General features: G+C 32.3%; 1 protein-coding gene across 1 annotated transcript in view; it reads left to right on the top strand.

The window, feature by feature from the left end:
• PCDH17 (protocadherin 17) overlaps nucleotides 1-21,566 on the top strand; it is a 117,372-nt gene that overhangs the window by 19,679 nt on the left and 76,127 nt on the right. Inside the window, exons 2-3 of the mRNA XM_074191773.1 lie at nucleotides 17,681-17,739; nucleotides 17,871-18,043. Coding sequence (XP_074047874.1) covers nucleotides 17,681-17,739; nucleotides 17,871-18,043 — 232 coding nt within the window. The remainder of the gene's footprint in view (nucleotides 1-17,680; nucleotides 17,740-17,870; nucleotides 18,044-21,566) is intronic.

The raw sequence follows: 21,566 nt of genomic DNA on the forward strand, positions 1-21,566 counted from the left end.
ACCTGCACTCTTAGTAGCATCTCAAAAACAAAGGCTTCCTGCAATTTGATATGCTGTGGAATTATTTTAAATGTGTTCATCAGTTCTTTAAACCAATAGAGGCAATTCAGAGTAATGTAATAATGTGTCATGATTTTCATTATGTTTATTTATTGATGCTACAATAACAGGAAGAACTATTGTTAGGCTTTCAATAAGAGCTAACGTTGCACTATGGTATTGGGGCCCCTTTTGAATATGGGAGGTATTCTGATAGTTTAAGAAAAAAAGAACCAGGGGCGGCTAGGCAGCATAGTGAATAGAGCACTGGCCTTGGAGTCAGGAGTACTCTGGGTTCAAATCTGACCTCAGACACTTAATAATTCCCTAGCCCTGTGGCCTTGGGTAAGCCACTTAACCCCATTGCCTTGAAAAAATAAAAAAAAGAAGAACCATGTTCTGTTAGACTTTTAAAACTTTATATCATCTGTTCCTTTTCTTGCCTTCCCTTATATATTACACTCCCTAGTCCCCCTCGTCCCAAGTACTCTGTAGTCCAGCGACACTGATGTCCTTCCTGTTCTTTACACAAGACCCTTTATCTCCTGACTCAGCAGTTTCACTGGCTATTTCCCACCCCTAGAATACTCTCATTCCTTATTTCCTCCTCTTAGCTTCCTTCAGATTTCAGCTAAAATCTCATCTTTTTTTCCTGAAAAGCTTTTCCTGATCTCTTGTAAGGCTAATGCATTCCCTCTATAAATTAACTCCAGTTTATCCTGTCTGTATCTGATTTTTACATAGTTTTTTACATGTATTCTTCTCTATTAGAATTTGAACTTCTTAAAAGCAGGGACTATCTGGCACAAAATAGGCACTTAATAAATGCTTGTTGACTGACTGATGTCTAAATTTAAAATAAATAAATAAATAGAAAGAAAAAAGAAAATAGAATCTTGTATATACAAATCAGTTTTTTAAAAAGTTATTCTTTGGACTTTGTGGAGCAAATACTTAAAATTTTGAGTTACTTGAAATTTGTTGGAATAAGCTTTCAAGAACAAGAAGAGGAAAAATAGGGGATAATGTTCTTTTTTTTCAAAATGCAAGGCAAGATGGTAAAATAGTCTTGGTTGAAGAAGTGGTGGAAAGATTATTATTCTATATTTGTCATTAATTTTCTTTTGGGAGAACTACTGTTTGTTGTTTGTTAATATATTCAGAAAAAGCTAATTCATAGATTGGTTAGCAAATAGAAGACAGACATCAGTATTGTCCATTGATAATATCATCAATAATAGTTTATCAAAGAGAGACCAGATGGGAGAATTAACCTTTGGACCACAAGTCTGTTAGGCTATCACTGATATTTCAGAGATAATGCCACTCTCAAAAACTCTCTGCTTCCAGTACTATTAGTTGAGAATATTCTGTTGTTTGTTGTTTGCTTGTTTCAGTTATGTCTGACTCTGTGTGACCACATTTTGGGTTTTCATGGCAAAGATACTTCTAGAGTGTGTTGTCATTTCCTACTCCAGCTCATTTTATAGAAAGGAAAAATTAGGAAAACAGGTTTAAGAAATTTTCCCAGTGTCACATAGCTAGGAAGTAAGTATCGGAGGTCATATTTGAACTCAGAGAGCTGAATTTTCCTGACATTATGTCTAGCACTCTATTCACTAGGCCAGAAAGTCTTTTTTTTTTAAATTAATAGTTATAGAGGTCAGCAGGAAAGTCATAGCCATCATAGGGAGCATATACTTTTATATGGTAGATGGCTCCCTCAAAACTGATTATTGCTTCTCCTAATTGTTTTGTTTGGTTTTGTTGTGAGGTAGGCAGGGGGAATTTGGCAAATCCTTATTGCCATTATGAAGTCACATTTCCTTCTGGCAAAAACAAAAGCTAGAAAAAAAATTTCAACATGTCAAATCTCATGGTATTTTGCACCCAAAGGAAGCTACTTTTATTTTAAGTATACTTTACTTAACAGAATTTAGATTTAGAGCAATTGAAAGTTGAAATTATGTGATAATGTAATACTTATTTTGCTGTTGTCATTCATTGTTTCAGTCATACTTGACTCTTTGTGACACCATTTGAGGTTTTCTTGGCAAAGATAAGGGAATATGAAGAACTAAGGCAAATAGAATTAAGTGACTTGCCCATGGTCACATAGCTTGTATGTGTCTGGGGATATTAAACTCAGGAAGATGAATCTTCTTGACTTCCAGGCCCAACTCTCTATCTATTGCTCCACACAGTACTCAACATAATCTTTAAGATCTCAAAATGTAGACCTCCATCATAGGTAAAAAATATTTTCCAAAGGAAAGAAATATTGAGGAAATTATTTGGTCATGCCATCCTTATTATTTGCATAGGGGCAGCTAGATGGCACAACGGATAGTGTTGGCCCTGAAGACAGGAGGACCTGAGTTCAAATTTGACCTCAGACATTAACTAACTGAATGACATTGGACAAGTCACTGAACCCAGATTGCCTCCCATCTAGGGCTATTTCAACTAATCTTTATATATGACCACTGGAGTCAGATGGTTCCAGAGGAGAAAGTGAGGCTGGTGATTTAGCACAGCACCCCCTCACTCGAATCAAACTCATGTGCTTGTCATGGCATTGCTCTCCTAATGCTATGGGCTTCTTTGAGAAGGCAAGAATCATCATCATTTTGTTTGAATAAGCAGACTACACTGTCTTGACTATAGTTGATCACTCTCACTAGAACTAATTGGGCAGGATACAAAGAAGACAAGGTAGATAATGGTCTGTACTCAACAGTGATATCTCCTCATTTATTGATTTCAGGAAGCCTAGAGACCTTCTAATATCACTAATGTTTTAAAAAATAATGAAACACTCCTGATTTTATACTTTACTATAAGGTATTTGGGCTTCATGCTGGCAAGTACACTTAAAGAAAACATGAGTCAATGAAGAAAGATAGGTTAATTGAGAAAAGAGGAATAAAGCAGGAATGAAATAAAGAGTAAATCCTTAACTAGTTAGTGCTTTAAAGGACCTTAGATGTGATCTTTGTCTAATCTTTTCATTTTACATATGAAAAAATTGCTAACTATAGAGAAATACAAGACTACTGTAGAAATTGCTGATGGGAAGTTACTTTTGCCTTAAAATTATTCTTTAGCCAGGACCTGGATCCTGAGTAGATTTTTTAAGCTGAAGAGACTTATAGAATTTGCACTATGATGATATCCTTGAAAATTCCCTGGATAGATTTGCATATCATTTCAGAACCAAACCAATATGCCCATTTTGTCCTCTTCTCTTGTTCCTCCCCTCAAAGAGGTGCACAGAAGACTGCGAGAAACTTGGAATTGGTACATGTAAGTTGATTTGAATACCTTGAATGAATTTGCTTTATTCCCCCAATATACAAATTTAATCCAGAGTAAGGGCAGGTACCTCAGAAGGAGAATATTAAATAAAACCACAATGAAAACTGGGTCATGCACAAGTGCAAGTTATTCCTTGTGTCACCTGCTGAGCCTGTGGGTATTTATATGTCACAGTGATACTATATTGTGAAAATAGTTAAGACAACAGAGGGAAGATCAACACGTAAATTCTGTATGATTAAGGCCAGTCTCTAGGTCAGTACCAAAACGATGTCTCTCTGGACAAGACTGGGTCACTGAAAATCTTTTTAAATATACTCAATTATAAATACTAGAACACCAGGGTACTTAATGTCTCTAAGCACATTTTGCTTGCAGGTGTTTTCTCTGGGAGTACTGAACTTTCTTATAGTTTAAATGGTGTGGGATAGAATATAAACATGTTACAGACTGTTTAACAGTAAACCCTTTTTAAAAGTATGTTCACATAGATTTTTAACCCAGGCACTCATTACATAAGGGACACTTTAGAACCTTGCAGAAGAGGAAAATTCCAGCATGAAAAATAAACGAATCATTAAATATATATATTTTAAGTCCTGGAATTGTTTTCCCCCTAAACTGTTAGCTGATTTAGCTTTCTAAATAGGCAAAACATTCATTAATAATTTATTTAAAATATATATTCCTTTATAGAAAACTAATTGTGTATTTCTCATCTAGGTTTATGAAATAGAATTGAAAGTTGTATGATAAAGTCGTTAACAGAAGCATTCTTTTCAAGAAATCTGCTACCTCTTAAAATGTTCATTTTTTCTTTTTAGACAAAAATGTATAATGTAGGTTATAAACAGTTTCCAACAAAATCAAGACCATTGTCTGTTCTTTCAAAACTAGATTTGGAAAGATATAGGTCTATTGTTTTGTAAAGTGCCATTATATAAGATCACTCATTTCACAAGAGCAGAGAAATAATTAGGATTAAGATCTTCAGGAAAAGAAAAATGTAGATGCTTGAATTACATATTAAGTGACTGTCAGATAAAGAGAAGAGATGTTTCATTTTATTTTCTACTAATGTTTAATTTATTAGATGTTAAAGTCAGTAAAGATATTTTACTTCATTTTAATTTCAGGTAAAAATTCCTATGTATAATAGATTTGCACTGATTTATACTCTTAAGCTCTTATTCTTATAATTCAGAGGGAAAAATTATTGTTTTTGTAGCCATAACACTTGTAGATGTGACAATTATATCCCAGAATAATTTATCCAAATGTTTGTGTTTTATTTTTCCAAATTTCTGTGATTTTCTACTTAACATTTTCCCCCTGCACAGGTTATGAAAAAGGGAATGCTGTAAATCTTCTCCTTCATTTTTGTTAGAATTTACAAATTATTTCAACAAGTTCACAAAACTGTCTAGCTAAAACTTTGTTCTAAATAGGATGTTTTGGGGGGTCTAAAGCTCTTCACATTTGTCAATTGTCAGGGTTCTCTCAAATGACTTACAAATGATTTTAAATATCTATTAAAAACTGTAAATTTATAAATGCTGGATGAATAAATAATTCATCATCTAGTAGAAGGGCTTTCATTCCTCCATATCCAGAAAGCAGTAGATTATCAGTCATTTAATCAGTCAACAAGCATTTATTAAATTCTTTGTGCCAAATATATAAACGGAGTCTCCTCCCTCTCTCATGCCCTCCCCCAAAATCTCTGCATTCAAAGAATACATCTTCTAATTAGGAAGATAGCATGTTTCATACATATATACATATAATATAAATAGTATATTAAGGTAATCTGAAAGAGAATGGCATTAACAACTGGGGCAGAAGGAAAAGACACTTGAAGAAGGTTGGATCTGACATGACAAATGAGAAAAATCTCAAAAGAAGTAAATAAGAAATTCATCTCTAACCCATTTCAGTGTTAAATCCTTTTATTTCTTTTCTTTTTGCAGGACAATTTTCTTGATTTACTATTGATATATGGTAACTTATACACAATAAAAGATATATGCTGAAAAGCAATTTATTTAATAACCATTGATTAGTATAATTTAATTTACACAATTTAAGATAAGAACAAAATAAAATACACAATTTACATAAATAAGTTTGTAATTTAATTAATTTACAGTTCAGATCAATGATAGACAGCTGATAAGATAGATCCATCAATCAATAGATAATGAAAGGGTCAGCACTGCATAGTTGGCTTTGAAGCAAGTAAAGAAGGAAGTCAAGAATCAAGCATTTATTAGGTTTCTACTATATTGCAGACACTGTGCTAAATATTAAATAACTCATTTATTCTCATAGCAATTCTATAATATATGAGTAATACTTTACCCAGGGTCACACATCAGTCTGAGACCAGGTTGATCTTAGGTCTTCTGGATTCCAGGCTCTGCTATCTATCTATCTATCTATCTATCTATCTATCTATCTATCTATCTATCTGTCTGTCTGTCTGTCTATCTATCTATTTAGTTTTTGTAAGGCAGTGGGCTTAAGTGGCTTGCCCAAGGCCACACAGCTAGGTAATTATTAAGTGTCTGAGGCCAGATTTGAACTCAGGTCCTCCTGACTCCAGGGCCGGGGCTCCATCTACTGGGCCACCTAGCCTCCCTCTGCTATCTATTTAGTGCATCATCTAGTTGCCCAAGTTCAGTCTGTGACAGATAATAGCTGTGTGATTTTGGACTAATCAGTTAACCACTTTGTACTCTAATTAGCTTTCTAAGACTGTATATAAGGGGCTGACCTCTCTTAGATGATAGAAGAGTTTCTTATTCCAATGAAGTTGTATAGTTCTTATTCATGCATTCATCTATTGAAATGTTTATTAAATATCAATAGCTATTTACACAATTTTATCCTATCTGGCCAAAAGATTATTCTACTTTTCAATTGTAATAAATTTAAAAGTTTTAATTAAAAAGGAAACACAAATGCTCTGGACTATCTTGGACTTTGACTACAATCGAAAATATAACCTTTATTTTGCCTCGAAAATTTTGAAATTTCTAAATTTTCATCTTTACAGTGTGATTGTAATCATCAGAGTGATGATTATTAGGTAGTTTTCAGCAGTCTTCAGGGTGGCTCAACACTGCTGACCATTTCTAATGAATAAACAGCATGGCAGTAGATGTCAAGATACTGGACAATGTTATTTTTTTTTCCTGTTGTGAACTGGCTTTGAGGTGGGCCACTTTTTTTCCATTAAAGATTTTATTTATTTTGAGTTTTACAACTTTCCCAGATCTTACTTCCCTCCCCACCCCACCCCCACAGAAGGCAATTTATCATTCTTTACATTGTTTCCATGTTATACAACGATCCAAATTGAGTGTGATGAGAGAGAAATCATATCCTTAAGGAAGAAACAAAGTGTAAGAGATAACAAGACCAGACAATAAGATATCAATTTTTTTATTCTAAATTAAAGGAAATAGTCCTTGGACTTTGTTCAAACTCCATGGTTCTTTATCTGGATACAGATAGTATTCTCCATTGCAGACAGACCAAAATTGTCCCTGATTGTTGCACTGATGGAATGAGTGAGTCCATCGAGGTTGATCATTGCAAGGTGGGCCATTTTTGTAAAGTGTTTTAAACCTCTGAGTTTTCATTTAAAATTAGACAATAATTCACAGAAGTGAAGAACTGCAAAGTGGGAAGAGAACAAGAAGACCATCCAGTCCTACTTGTATGTGAGCATGAAACCTATGTCTAAAATTTCCAATAAACAGTCATTCATGTTTTTGCATTTCTTTAGTGAGGGGAACTCATCACCTCCTGAAGCAGCTTTCTATGCTTTTAGATGACTCATTTTTAAGAATTATCTTTGAATCCAAAGGTGTGCTGACAAAAATTTAACAACTGACTCTGGGAGGAGAAAGATGGGTACACTCTTAAATTTAATCTGCATCATTAATATTTTCTTTGTCCTCTTCTTAAGGCTACCTAAACAGCAACACAATAAATCGAATCCAGATTTGTATCATTTATTGATTTCCAAGGTGTAAATGTTCACACTCCAAGATACCTCTACTTGGATCAATCTGTCTCTCAGTAATTTTCCACTTTTGTTCCTAATTCTTCCCTGTGGGACTCTCAAAGACACCCTTATTCTACATGATAGCCCTTCAAATGGTTGTGATGACTTTTATTTATATCGCAATCCTACTTTCCCCCTTAAAAGTTCCTCATAAATCATGACCTCTAGGACCTTATATCTTCCTGTTCACTCCCACTCTAGATACTGTCCTTTTCATCAGTGTTCTTGTCTTTTCCAAAATCTGAGGCTGTGAATTTAAGAGCAAACTCTGTATTCAATTTGATCAGGGTGGTGTGCACTGGGACAATCACATACTGTAAACTGGATTATTATTTCTTCTTTTAAAAAATAAGTTTCACATTGCCTAATTTTTTCTTTCTTTTTGCTGCTATGTAATATTGTTAATTTTTTATGCTTGTAATCAATTAAAATTCAAAGTTCTTTTTCAAGCAAATTGCTCTCTAATCTCACTCCCCATATTAAACTTGTGAAGTTTTTTGTTTTCTCCCCAAGTAGAAAATGTTATACTTTTTCTAACTAAATTTCATCTTAATAGAATCAACTCAAAGTTAGTCTTTCATGACATTTCATGACATGATTTTGTTTTACTATATTTTAGTTATCTTGCTTAATTTTGTTTCAATCCATATATTTGAAAAGTATTTCATCTATGCCTTTAGCCAAGACAGTGATAAAAATATTAAATAGTATAGGACGAAGAACATATACTTGACTAGAAACTTTATTTCAGTTTTAAAAAGAACAGTTAATTGATACAGGACACTTTTGCCCTTTCAACTATTTTTTTTTAAATCTATTTTATTGGTCTATTATTCTAGGTCAACTAGGTGGTATAGTAGATAAAGCACCAAGCCTGTAATCAGGAAGATAAGTCTTTCTGAGTTCAAATCTGACCTGAAATAATTTACTAGCTGTGTGAACTTGTGTTAATCCTCTTTGTTTCAGTTCCTCATTAGTAAAATGAACTGGAGTAGAAAATGGCAAACCATTGCAGTATCATTGTCAAGAAAATCTCAAGGCCACAAAAAGTCAATATTGAGATGACTCAACAAGAATAAATTGTTCTATTTTCTTAAGAGATTTCTAAGAGACTGTCTATGATTCACAACACCCTTGGGATGAGATCAAAATTTAATTGAAAACTATTTAATAGAATAAATAAAAGTGCAATAAAACATAATATTTAATAAAATATAGACAATATTAATATGTGGTTTTCTAAGTCAATATGCACCTTCTGGGGTCCATAGATACAATCTGGTGACCCCCTTTTCTATTTGAGTTTGACTCTGATGTTCTGGATACTTCTTCAGGGATCATGCCACATTTTTACTTTCATCTTTTGATAACTACCCTTGTTTAGATCTTGGTATACATGTATATTATTTTTAAAAATAAATTTTCATTTATATCTTTTGGGTTTTTTTTTTTTTTTTTTGCAAGGCAAATGGGGTTAAGTGGCTTGCCCAAGGCCACACAGCTAGATAATTACTAAGTGTTTGAGACTGGATTTGAACCCAGGTACTCCTGACTCCAAGGCTGGTGCTTAATCCATTACACCACCTAGCCGCCCCTATATCTTTTGTTTTAGTATCACCCATATTTTCCAATATATTCTTCCACTTTGCCCTTACCAGAGATCAGAAATACTAAGATATTTCTTATAGCAAAGATAAAAACATTCAGGAAAGTTATGCAACACAATGAAAAAAATGAAGCTGAAGATGTCTTTTTAATAATTGGTTTGTCATTAAGTTATCTATACCTCCATATTGGTCTCTTTAAATAGTTCAATTTCACCCTGCCTTTTTTTTTTTTGATGAGTGGGACAGAGGGCTTTGGAATTAAATTCTTTGGAATTTACCATTTTTCTGGGATGACTTCCTATTTTGAACTTTAAGAAATAGGATAATGGACATTATTTCTTTGAACCATTTGAAATTTGCTGTTACAAATTTATGAAACTTATGACACAATACCCGATACAATACCTTTCTCTCTTCTATCACAAAGATAGCAATCACTTTTTTTCAGTCCCTAGATTCTCATCATCTCTACTTCATTAACCAGTTGCTCTTTGCTTGTGAGATTCAAGTCCATAGTATTCCTTTTAATGACTTTCTTTATCTTCTTAAAAATGAAATTATCACTAAATCAAGCCCAAGATTTATTTGGTGCTTTGTATTTCCAGGAGATAGCAACATAATTGAAATTTCTTTTATATCATGATTCTATATAAAACTTCTGAATTGATTCTTTAATTTATCTATTTTTAGTTATTTTTGCTATTTTTCTTTCTACATTTTTCTCACTCTCTTTACTATCCAGCTTGATTAGGATTTGCATGTAGTTGTGTCACTGTCCCCATCCAAATTCATTTTGAACAAATTTGTGAGCGTAGAGGCTTCTCACTAATCCTTGTTAGGTATACTCAATCTCTGTACAAAAACACAAAACATATTTTCAGATACTATCTTGTTTGTTTGTTTGTTTTTTTGCAAGGCATTGGGGTTAAGTGACTTGCCCAAGGTCACATAGCTAGGTAATAATATTAAGTGTCTGAGTCTGGATTTGAACTCAGGTCCTACTAAATCCAGGGCTGGTGCTCTATCCAGAGCACCATACTATTTTTTTAATAAAATATTTGCTACCCAACAAAATCTCAAATTTTAGAAGCCCTTTGAGGGCTTAACAAGCACTTTTGTGATGGATTGTGCCTAGAACTTCTTCTAAGTCCATCTTAAAAAATGATTCCTAATATGGTCACATTCCAAGAACTGAGAACCTGGAACATGAAATAATCCACTTTTGATCATTCTGTTGGAAGTACAACTTTGGCATTGCTATTGATGGAAATATATGACTGGAGGAAGATTCATATGCATAAGCCTGGAAGGGTTGAAAGGATCTGGAATGGGATGTAGGACATGTGGACTCTTAAGAATAATACTTATAAATAGATCAGATTCTATATTGAAGATGTGAAACATTAGGTACGGGAATTTTTTTTTCATAACATTGATAATTCAACTCTTCAAAGACATGTGATTTTAGTCATATGTACTCTCTCTTCCAACAAAGTTTACAGCCATAGGTGGTCATCATTCTTTTACTGATACCTTTCTAAACACAATTAGTCAGGTCTTTGGAGGATAGAAAAATATTCTTATATTTGTAGAATCCATATCCAAGATTCTTCTAGTTTGGAAATGTGTCAGATTCTTCAAAACCAAAGTTATTCCCCTGATATGAATGAATATGAAAGTAGGGATTTAGTGGAGGACAATGAAGTAGCATTAAAAAAAGTCATTTTAGAATCCCAGACAATGCCATTTGTCCTATATGCCAAAGGCAGCATAGTAAAACACTTTTCAATGCATTCTCCCAGACTCCCAGCTATTCCCTAAGCAAAATTTCAAATGAATCTTTGACTCTTCCCATTTTTCTATTAGAATAAATTTCCTCATTTTTTTAATACAGTGTCTTCATATTGCTTTACCCAAATAACTCATGTTTGAATTCCTTTAAAATTTCCCAGCACTCCTCATCTCTCTAAGGGCTAGTCCCTCCCATTTGACTTGGATTGACTTTATATATGCTTTATGGATTTTTTTTGTTTTTGTTTTTTGCAAGGCAATGGGGGTGTTAAGTGACTTGTCCAAGGTCACACAGCCAGGCATTTATTCATTGTCTGAGGCCGGATTTGAACTCGGGTCCTCCAGATTGCAGAGCCTGTGTTCTATTCACTGCGCCACCTAGTTGCCCCTGTTTTATAGATTTTCAATTCATTTTTTTTGATTGGTTAATCTGTTCATACTTTCTCTTCCCCAGTCAAAACTCCATGCTCTCATTTTCCAATGAATAAACAGTGATAACTGTAAAGTTTGTGTCAGAAATAAGATTAGAGATACTTTTGTCCAGAAAGAGTGAATCTTTTTCCCCTTCCACTTTTTTCCATCCACACTTGTCTCTGGAAGTAAAATGTGTGTCAATCTACTAATCAAATGACAAACTTTTATTAAGTATTATAATATGCTAGGCCCTGGCATAGACATACAAAAAAATAGCATTGAGCAAGTTCCTTCCTACAACGAATTTGCATGGTTTGAGAGGGGAAAGAGAAGCACAATATTTATTAAGTACTTAATACATTTAAAGAAAGGCAAAAATATAGCCCCCAAATTCTAGGTGATCACATTACAATGGAGAAAGCAGCATGCAAAGATTGTTCATGCAGGGTATATACAATGTAGAAGCAAGATAATATCAGAGGCAACATAAGCAAATACATTTGATTGTAAATTATAGCAATAATCTAGTTTCTTCACCATTCTAAAAATTAAAATACTCAGAAATTTTTTGAGTAATTTAAAAACAAGGACTTAATCTCTATGGGATAGTGTTCATTGGTCTGGGGGACACTGAATAATTGGAAGTGTTTGATCAGAATTCCTGCATTTATCTCTTTTACATATAATAAACTTATTTCATATCTTTGATTTTCTTAATTTCTTTCATATTTGTAAAGTGATCTTTTCTCTGTGATTCATAAATCACAGAATTAAATTGCAATGAAGATGTTAACAGTATAAATAATCGCATATAGAACTGATTTTTCAACTTGGTAGAGCTTTCAGTCTTTCACCAACTTTCTTAAAATTCATGATCTATTAATTAACCCCATGCTTTCTCTAAATATGTTGGGTTCTTACGTACAAATTTTAGATTAGAGGAAACTTTATTTTTCTATTATGAATGAGGAAAGAATTTTTCAGATTTTTATCTATTCTTTTTGTAAAAATAAACAACCCCCCCACAAATGTTTACTACACTATATTTGTGCAAAATGTATTATTTTAGAAATCACTGATAAATATAGTTATTGCCACACTTCATGTTGTATTAAAATATATTTCCAGAACCATAGTTGCTGTCAGATACCTTTATAAGTGGTGTCTTACAAAACTATTGTTTACTCTTGCTGTGTAGAGAGAAGCATACCATATATTCCATGGAAGGCAAAGCCATCAGGAGCTATGTCAGTATGAAAAGGCTTAAAGTGAATTATTCACCTCTTAACACTCCCTTGTGTTTGCTCCCTGGCAAAAAGAATACTTGTTATCAATGTAGAAGTCAGTACCTGTAAATTACAGGAAAAGTTCACTCCAATTTTCTACGCAATGCTACCTGTGAATACAATCGAAGCTCTCCATAATCATTGGCATTTTTCCTCTTTCTTTTCTTTCTTTCATTCTTCCTCCCCTCCCCCATTACATGTAGAGATAGTTTTCAACATTCATTTTTAAATAAGATTTTTAAATAAGATTTAAATAAGATTTTTCTCTTCTTCACTTTCCTTCCCCAGCAATCTGGTATAGGTTGAACATGTGCAGTTATATAAACATACTTTAGTCATGTTGACAAAGAAAAAAACAGAATAAAAGAGAAAATCTGTCAGAAAAAAAGAAATTGAGAAATGCCTCTTCACCTATTTTTTCCAAATAGTTTACATAGAATTATTCTTTATATTTAGAAAAATTCACTTGTAGTCTTGGAGTCTGGGAGATTTTTCCTTAGGAAGCTCATTGATGACTTGTTCAATTTATTTTTTTTAAATGCTATTATTTAAATATTTTATTTCCCTTCTATTAATCTGCACAGTTTACATTTTTATAAATATTCATCCATTTCACTTGGGTTTTCAGATTTATTGGCATGCAGTTGAGCAAAATAGCTTTTAATTATTGCTTTAATTTCCTTTTCATTGATGGTGAATTAACCCTTTTCATTTTTGATATTAATAATTTGATTTTGTTCTTTCTTTTTTAATCCAATTTACTAAGGGTTTATCTTGTTTTTCCATATTCTATATTTTTCCATATAACTAGAATAGTTTACTAGAATATAACTAGAATAATTTACTTACTTTCAATTTTATTTTAAATTTTTTAAAAATTTTATTTATTTAAGGCAATGGGGTCAAGAGTGATTTACCCAAGTCAGGTCCTCCTGATTCCAGGGTCAGTGTTCTATCCACTGTGCCACCTAGCTGTCCCTAATTTTATTAATTTAGCAAAGATTTTTCAGAAATTCCAATTTGGCACTTAATGTGGATTTTAATTTGGTCTTTTTCTAGTTTTTTTAAAAATTGCATGCCAAATTTATTGATTTACTCTTTATTTTATTTATATTAACATTTAAAGAAAAAAATTCCTCTAAGTATTTTCATCCCATAAGTTCTGGTATGTTGTCTCATGATTGTCACTCTCTTTGATGAAATTATTGTTTCCACTTTTGGTATTTGACCCACTCATTTTTTAGGTGTTTTTTTGCAAGGCAATGGGATTAAGTGACTTGCCTAAGGCCACACAGCTAGATAATTATTAAGTATCTGAGGCCAAATTTGCACTCAGGTACTCCTGACTCCAGGGTTGGTGCTCCATCCACTGCACCACCTAGCCACCCCTTGACCCACTCATTCTATAAAAATTATATTATTTGGTTTCCAATTAGTTTGTAGCATAATTTTCCATGGTCCCTTTATCACATGTAATTTTTACTGCTTCATGATCTGAAAGAATAGATTTAATTTTTCTGCCTTTCTGTATTTGATTGTGAGGTTTTTATGCCCTAATTAATACATGATCAATTTTTGTATAGATGTCATGTACAGCTGAGACAAAGTTTTATATATATATAATATAATATATGTATACACACATATATTTTATATATATATATATATATATAATTATCCCCATTTTATTTTCTCTAGAGGTCTAGCTTTTCTAAAATTCTATTTATCTCCTTAACTTTTATCTTATTTATTTAGTTCCAAGAGGGGGAGGTTGAGATCCCCCCCTCAATTAATGTAGTTTTACTATCTATTTCTTTCTGTTACTAACTGCTCTAAGAATTTGATTGCTATATCACTTGTTGAATGTATATTTGGTAGTATTATTTCTTCCTTGTCTACAGTACCTTTTAGCAAGATATGGTTTCCTTCTTTCCTTGTTTTTTTAATTAGACCTGTTTTTTTCCTTTTGCTTTGTCTGAGATCAGAATTGCTACTCCTGCTTTTTTTTTTTTTCTTAAGTGGTAGCTTAATATATTCTACTCCATTTTATTGCCTTTACTCTGGGTGTGTGTCTCTCTACATTGGTATGCTTTCAAAGGACTCTGCTTCTCCCTTCTCCCCCACCCCGCATTGTAGGAACTGTCTGAACCTCTTTTTAAGCATAATTACACCTGAGTATGTGGTGAGACTATTATCACACATAATAATACAGTCTGGTATTGTCATTAGAAGCATTTATTAAGTCACCATCAGAATAAAACCAGTTACAAAACTAAAAACAAACAAAAACAGCATTTAGGAATATTAGAATTGTTTTGGCTCACATAAAGACTTGATCTCATACTAGAGACTGTTAGAAAGAGTAATAGAAAGAGAAAGTGGAAAAGAGTGAAGTGGAACAACAGAGAGATACAGACAGACACATAGAGACCGGGACAGAGATAGAAAGAGAAAGACAAAAAGACAGAGACATAGAGAGATTCAGAGAGAGATAGTAGTGAAAGAGAAGACAAGGTGATAGCCTCCTAGGTTTCTGCTTCAATTCATTTATATTTACCATTTACAAGATAGCTAGCTAAACTTCTGGGTGACAACTGTCATTGCACATAGTGAAAATGCTCTGAAAACAGCCCGATCTTTTTGAAAGTAGTTTTGTATTTCAATTTCATTGTCAGTTTTACCTTGACTTAATTTTTTATTGTTATTTATTTATTTATTTATTCATTCTCTTTTAAAATTTTTATAGTTCTGTTCTTATATTCTCTTTCCTTTTGCTCCTTTTAGTCATTTTTGTTTAAATTTTCTCCTTCCTTCCAATTTTTTCTGCGTGCCAATTTTGTTTCCCAAGTCTTTTTTATAAGAGACTTTTCTTTATTCTCTTGAATACTTGAAGATCATGAATGGTATCATCTTAAAAAGCATAAAACAGTTGAGTAAAAAGAGGTATAAAAAGAACATGACATGAGTTCATTTTTTCCCTTTTCTTATATTCTAATTCAAGCAGAAGATGGGAAGATACATATAGATTTATATACATACATACATATACACATTTGCATATAAAAAGTTATAATCATTTAAAACTTATTTAAAATTGAACTAATTTTCTTTTTTGTTTTGAATTATGAATTTAAGATTTTCATTTTATTAGTTATACTTTCAACTTTTATTATGAAGATCATGAATTATACCCCTTACTAATATAATAAATAAATGTTTGAAAACATTTCAGACCAGAAGAAAGTTTGGGATCCTATAGTATAGATTCAAATATAATTGAAGTTCTTTAAAATTCTAGAGCTCCAGTCACCTGGAATATTCTAAGGCTAGCCTAAACCTTCAACATACAGTATGTAGCTATTGCTTGAATTTTGATTCTTCCTAAATGTACACTTGTGGCTAGCATTCAATTTTAGAGTTCTTTTTCCCATTGATAACAGTAATGTGTTGGCCTGTGTACATGGTCAAAAAGATCTGTGAAAAACCTTCAAATTAAGGAGTTTTACAGAGCTAATTATAAAAATGAAATGTTTGTTGCACTCTATATACAGATAGTTTTACCTTTGGCATTGGTTTCCACCTTTTGGCATTGCTTTTCACACATCAAGTTTACCTTAAAAGCATCTATTTCCCCATTATGGAGCCCAGGCGAATAATGCAGCTCTGAAATTAGAACTCAGTGTAGTATGTTAATGAAAACATGCCTGAAATTTCAAAGATTGGTGCCAACAGAGTAAAGTGTGAGAAAAAAATTAAACAGGACATTCTTCATTACCTTCTTCTTTGTGTATAGCTTGCAACAGGTAATTGGAAAAAAGAGAAAAATTGCCTAGCTCAGCTTAGCCCATTGGGTGATTTCATTACATTACCCAAACTTCCAAGCAGGAATAAACTGTACAAATACCTTAAAACTTTTTTTTTCTAGAGAACTTTTCTATTCAGCAGAGTAATTCAAGGAAGTCAAATACTACAGAAGTTTGTGGAGAGGTAAAAAGTACCATTATATTTTGAATTAATGGTGTATTAAAATATTTAGAATAGGAAATTTAGCCTTACCTTGGGTCTTTTGCTTTAGTAATTGTACATTTTCCAAATTACTGGTACTAATTTGCTGGGGGAGATTTTTAAAAAGCCATAGCTGCTCCCAGCATAATGACATGATATGAAGTGATGCAGAAAACAAGAGATGCTTTGTCTCTAAGTCAGCTGCAAGGAGAAATGATGTGTATGAATGTACAGTATAGGGAGTTCAGTGAAAGATCTAGTCTCTTTCTCCAAAAGGACTCTGGTAGACGATACAAGGAGAATTCAGTTCTTTTTGGCAGATCTCCACCTTAGCCTGGGTACTGTTAAAAAAAAAGATGAATAGAAAAAAATAGTAGTAGCACCACTATTTGGTCATTTGAAGTGTGAGTTATACTTTAGAAATAACATGTATTCTCCCCTTATTTTTGCATTATGATCATTAATCAAATTAATATATATGCATATTTATTGTATAGAAGAAATTAACAGGAATAAGAATTCCAATGACATCATTCAGGTGTCATTTTTATACTTTTGACATGTCTATTAATAAGGATGAGAAATAATTAGAGACATGTGATCAAACATATGTGCAGAGCTTGTACTTGTTATGGGTATATTTTGACAAAAAGACTCCTGGAAGATCACCCTATTTTTCTTCAGTGAAGACCAATGCAGTAGATTACTTCAAATTATGTTACCTCAATAAGGGCATCAGAATCCCCACAGATGATATAATTATGATTAAAACCAGCATTATTAAACAACTCACTTTTTAATATGCAAAAATCAGGTCATTTTCCCACTCCTCCCACAAACATTCAATCTTAATATCTGACTAATGAAACAACATAAACAGTGTCATCCATCAGGTTCCTAACAGAGAATGCCAGTTATGACAGCCTCATTGTTTACTTTAGCAGGTAATTTGTGGACCGGAATCATTTAATTGTTCCGAGTACATAATTACATGCCAGCATTTTCCAATTTAATTAAAATGTACAAATCTGAAGATTAAGGGAATTTTTGAATTATTAATCATTTCTCCACTAGGAAATCTTGTTGCTCTGCAGGAGATTTGTCCAGTGTACAACTATATGTATTTTTTTCCTTCTTTTTCACAGACAGACAATTTTCCCGCAGAGCCCAATTACATGGGCAGCAGGCAGCAGTTTGTTCAAAGGTAAGGCCTATTAAATAACTTTCTCAGCTTCCCCATTTGCATTCTTGTCAAAATTGCTTTGCTAGACACTACACTTCAGATTGAAACTAGTGGAAGCAACACTTTGTCATCTTTTCTTCTGTGTATTACAGTAGCTCCACGTTCAAGGACCCAGAAAGAGCCAGTCTAAGAGACAGTGGGCATGGGGACAGTGATCAGGCTGACAGTGACCAAGATACTAACAAAGGCTCCTGCTGTGATATGTCTGTTAGGGAGGCACTCAAGATGAAGACTGCTTCAACTAAAAGCCAACCACTTGAACAAGGTGAGTGAAGTCTCCTAAAGTCTATAAAATGTAAAGAAAACTTAAGCAATCATTATAAACCTATGAGTCCTTCTGTCACTATTTATCAGAGTGGAGTGACTTATTGATACTATATCAAGGGAAATAGTCGATTTTGCAATTGTCTCAGAAAAAATCCCAAAGTTATTAATATTTTAGTAACAACATAATATATGACTCCAAGGGCCTTAGCCTTTCATCTTCTCCAGAATTCTTCTTTAAAACAACAACGAAGACTCAAGAAATTAGTACTTATACAAGGTATCCATGCTGTATTGAGTTGGGTAAAATTTGTGCCATGTTTCTCTTGAGGCAAACATGGAATAGACTAAATAGATATTTTATACTATGTATAAATGTATTTTTGAAAAATAAATAGGCATACATATGACAAAACTTGCTAATATTGCAAAATTTGATATGGGGAAAAAATAAAACCCATGTTGTATCAGAATTTCCTTGTCCGAAATGTTTAATAATTCAAGAAATACAGTATATAGTAATCATATTCTGATGACCAATAAAACATCCATTTACAATTAATGGAAGTTTCTATAAACTCCATAAATTATGAATTAAAGTATTCATTGGACAAAGATGATGATCTTTATTATAAATGTGTTTTATTTCTAAAAGAGTCAATATTATTTATTTTCCTAGCATTGTTTTATTGATTTTAATGCATTTTATTTTTAAAAGAAGTAAATATTTGCTTATAATGTCACCTAAATATAATTAAGCCATTAAGATTAATTAAGATGATTTGGGTGCGGGTGGTTATGGCTTTCTTGTCACCAGGGGGAAAAAAGAAGAGCATAGTATTGTTTTTCTGACTTAGCCTTTGGAATGTTAATGATTGACATAAGATATTATCTAGAAAGTGATTTGTAGTAGGAAAGACTATTTAAAATTGAGACTTTATACTTACAAGCAATATTTATTAGTTGGAACTAGGTTCTTTTTAGTAGCGTCTGATTTGTAATCTTAATCATAAGCAAATATACCATTTCTTTTTTATTATCAAGTTAAAGAGATAATTTATTTATTTTTTTTGCTGTGTAGCATATTTAGAATGGGGCAGTAAAATTATCCTGTATGGCTAACTTCACAAAAGACCATGCTTTCCAAGTAATAAGAATGAGAAAGATTATTTTTTTTCTGCCTCTTTACAGCAGTGGCTTTAATTATAATTGGATACTGATTTGTATAGTGTAATTGTTTAGAAACAATTTAAGTATTGAGGAGTTTCCTAAGTTTCTTCATAAGTGATTTATAATAGGATCTGCAGATGTTGATATGAAAAAAAGACATATATGAAATGAAAGATTGTGCTTTCACTAAATTAAATATATGGCTTCCATGGAAAAGAACAAAATTATGGCCTCATAGCATATGAATACATATACATATTTCACATGAATAAATGCATATATATTATATATATCTGCAATGTTGTCTTCAGGTACTACACATAAATATATTTCACCAAATATTCCTATTACTTATATTTTAAAAATTGCAAAACCAGTAAAAGGTTTGCATTCATCAAAAAGCAGTTCATGTTTATTCACAGGAATTTCTCATTTTTTTGTCATATATAATTTGAACTCTGGGTCTTAAGAGAGAGGAGCTAGCAAATATCAGAAAAAAATCACTATGGCTAGAGAGCAGAGTATCTTTGCTACTTGACAATACAATTTTAGCATAGGAACTGAAATTCTGCTTCCAGCATTGATATGGAGATGTAATGATACTTAGGCAGTTTATTGATTTTTTTTTCCAAGACTCAATTGTGCAAAAACAAGGTCTTACAGAATCAACCGAGGATGAAATGGACCTGGACAATGTTTTCCTTTTAAGAATAAAGACATCCTTCTTTATGTGAAAAAGAGGAAACATCAATAGAAATGGATTCCTTAAAACAAATAGTAATTTCAGGGACTAAACTACAAATATGACAGAAAACTTATAAATTGGAGTCCAGTGAAGTTTTCAAAATATAATACACACAGAAAAAGGAAACTTGCCAGTTCTTAGGAACCACTGCTCTTAGTACATTTTGGCTATGAAAAATGAGTGACTTTGTGTTATTACACAAATCTGCAAAATGGGAAAACATTTTACAAATAGCTTTAAATCTGTGCCACTGTCCACTGATCAGGCTGAATGACTAAGCTGAACCCCGGGAGGGGGGGAGTCACAATTTCTTCCACAGAATAGACAATTAATGTTTATTAACTGCTAAATGAAGTGATATCACACTTATTAATTGACCTCACTTTACCTAAAATTGCATGTTTCTATGATGTTGATTTATATGGCATTATGCAGTTCCCCAAGGTTATTTTAAAGGCAATAAGAACTGCTGTGCTATTTTAAATAATATTTTTAAATGTCATATTTAATTGATTTAGCATTTTTATATGTTAGGTATTAATTAAGAGAAATGTTTTGTAGATGAATAAAATGATGATAAATTTAGAACCTAATTTATATATGTAGATATATATGTCTGCATACCTACACACACATATATAGTCTACATATCTACATCTATATCTATATCTATATCTATATCTATATCTATATCTATATCTATATCTATATCTATGTCAGGTAGAAGACAATATAAATCTATGCATTTTAATCCTGTTTTTAATCTTCTAGAAATTAAGATAAACTTTCTCTCATATCTCAAGAAATCTTTGGCATTTTTCCCTATGTTATATTAGTATTTAAAAGTTTTTAGTAAGGTCCCATTCCCCCTACCCCCCCTTGAACTTGACCAATTGGCTTATTGTTCTTGATTAAATGTCATTATTTATGAATGATTCTTAAAATTGTGCCTTGAACATTTTTATACATTTAGGAAAATTTTTCTTTAGTTTATATTAAAGCATGGAATCAGACTCGTTACACTTATTAAATTTTGTGCTAAAATAAGATATTTCTCTTGAAATGTCAATATGTAAAATGCCTGGAAGTTCTATAGGTAGAGTCTTGACTTATAAGAGAAGCATCATATAGTTTGAATTTGTGTTATCTTTAGTTTATTTACTTATTAATATTCCTCATTTTTTCATAGTGTTTAGTTTTGGTCATCTTGGCCGAGTCATAAAAACAGAAATTTTTGTAACTTCATTATTACTACCAAATTGAGGATGGGGTATGAATGAAATACTATTGATGTTGATAGATCAGTGTATATTGCTAAGATGGTTCATCAATAATCACCATAATTCTGTAGCTGGAATGGGAACTGTTAGGGGTTATTAATTTTTGCTTATTTATTTTGTAAAGTAATTCAATTTCATTTCTTTAGAAATTGTGCTTGGTTGCATTATTTTAAATGGTCAGGGTGGAAGTTCTACCCCTCCCCCCAATTTGTAATTGGAATGTCTACTTAATGACTATTTTTATATTTTATTTTATTTTTCCAATTATTAATCACTAAATAATAATAATATAACTCTATTATCTGGATAATGTTTCCTTAAAATCATCA

Source organism: Macrotis lagotis, chromosome 6, assembly GCF_037893015.1.
Source record: "Macrotis lagotis isolate mMagLag1 chromosome 6, bilby.v1.9.chrom.fasta, whole genome shotgun sequence".
Classification (NCBI taxonomy): domain Eukaryota; kingdom Metazoa; phylum Chordata; class Mammalia; order Peramelemorphia; family Peramelidae; genus Macrotis; species Macrotis lagotis.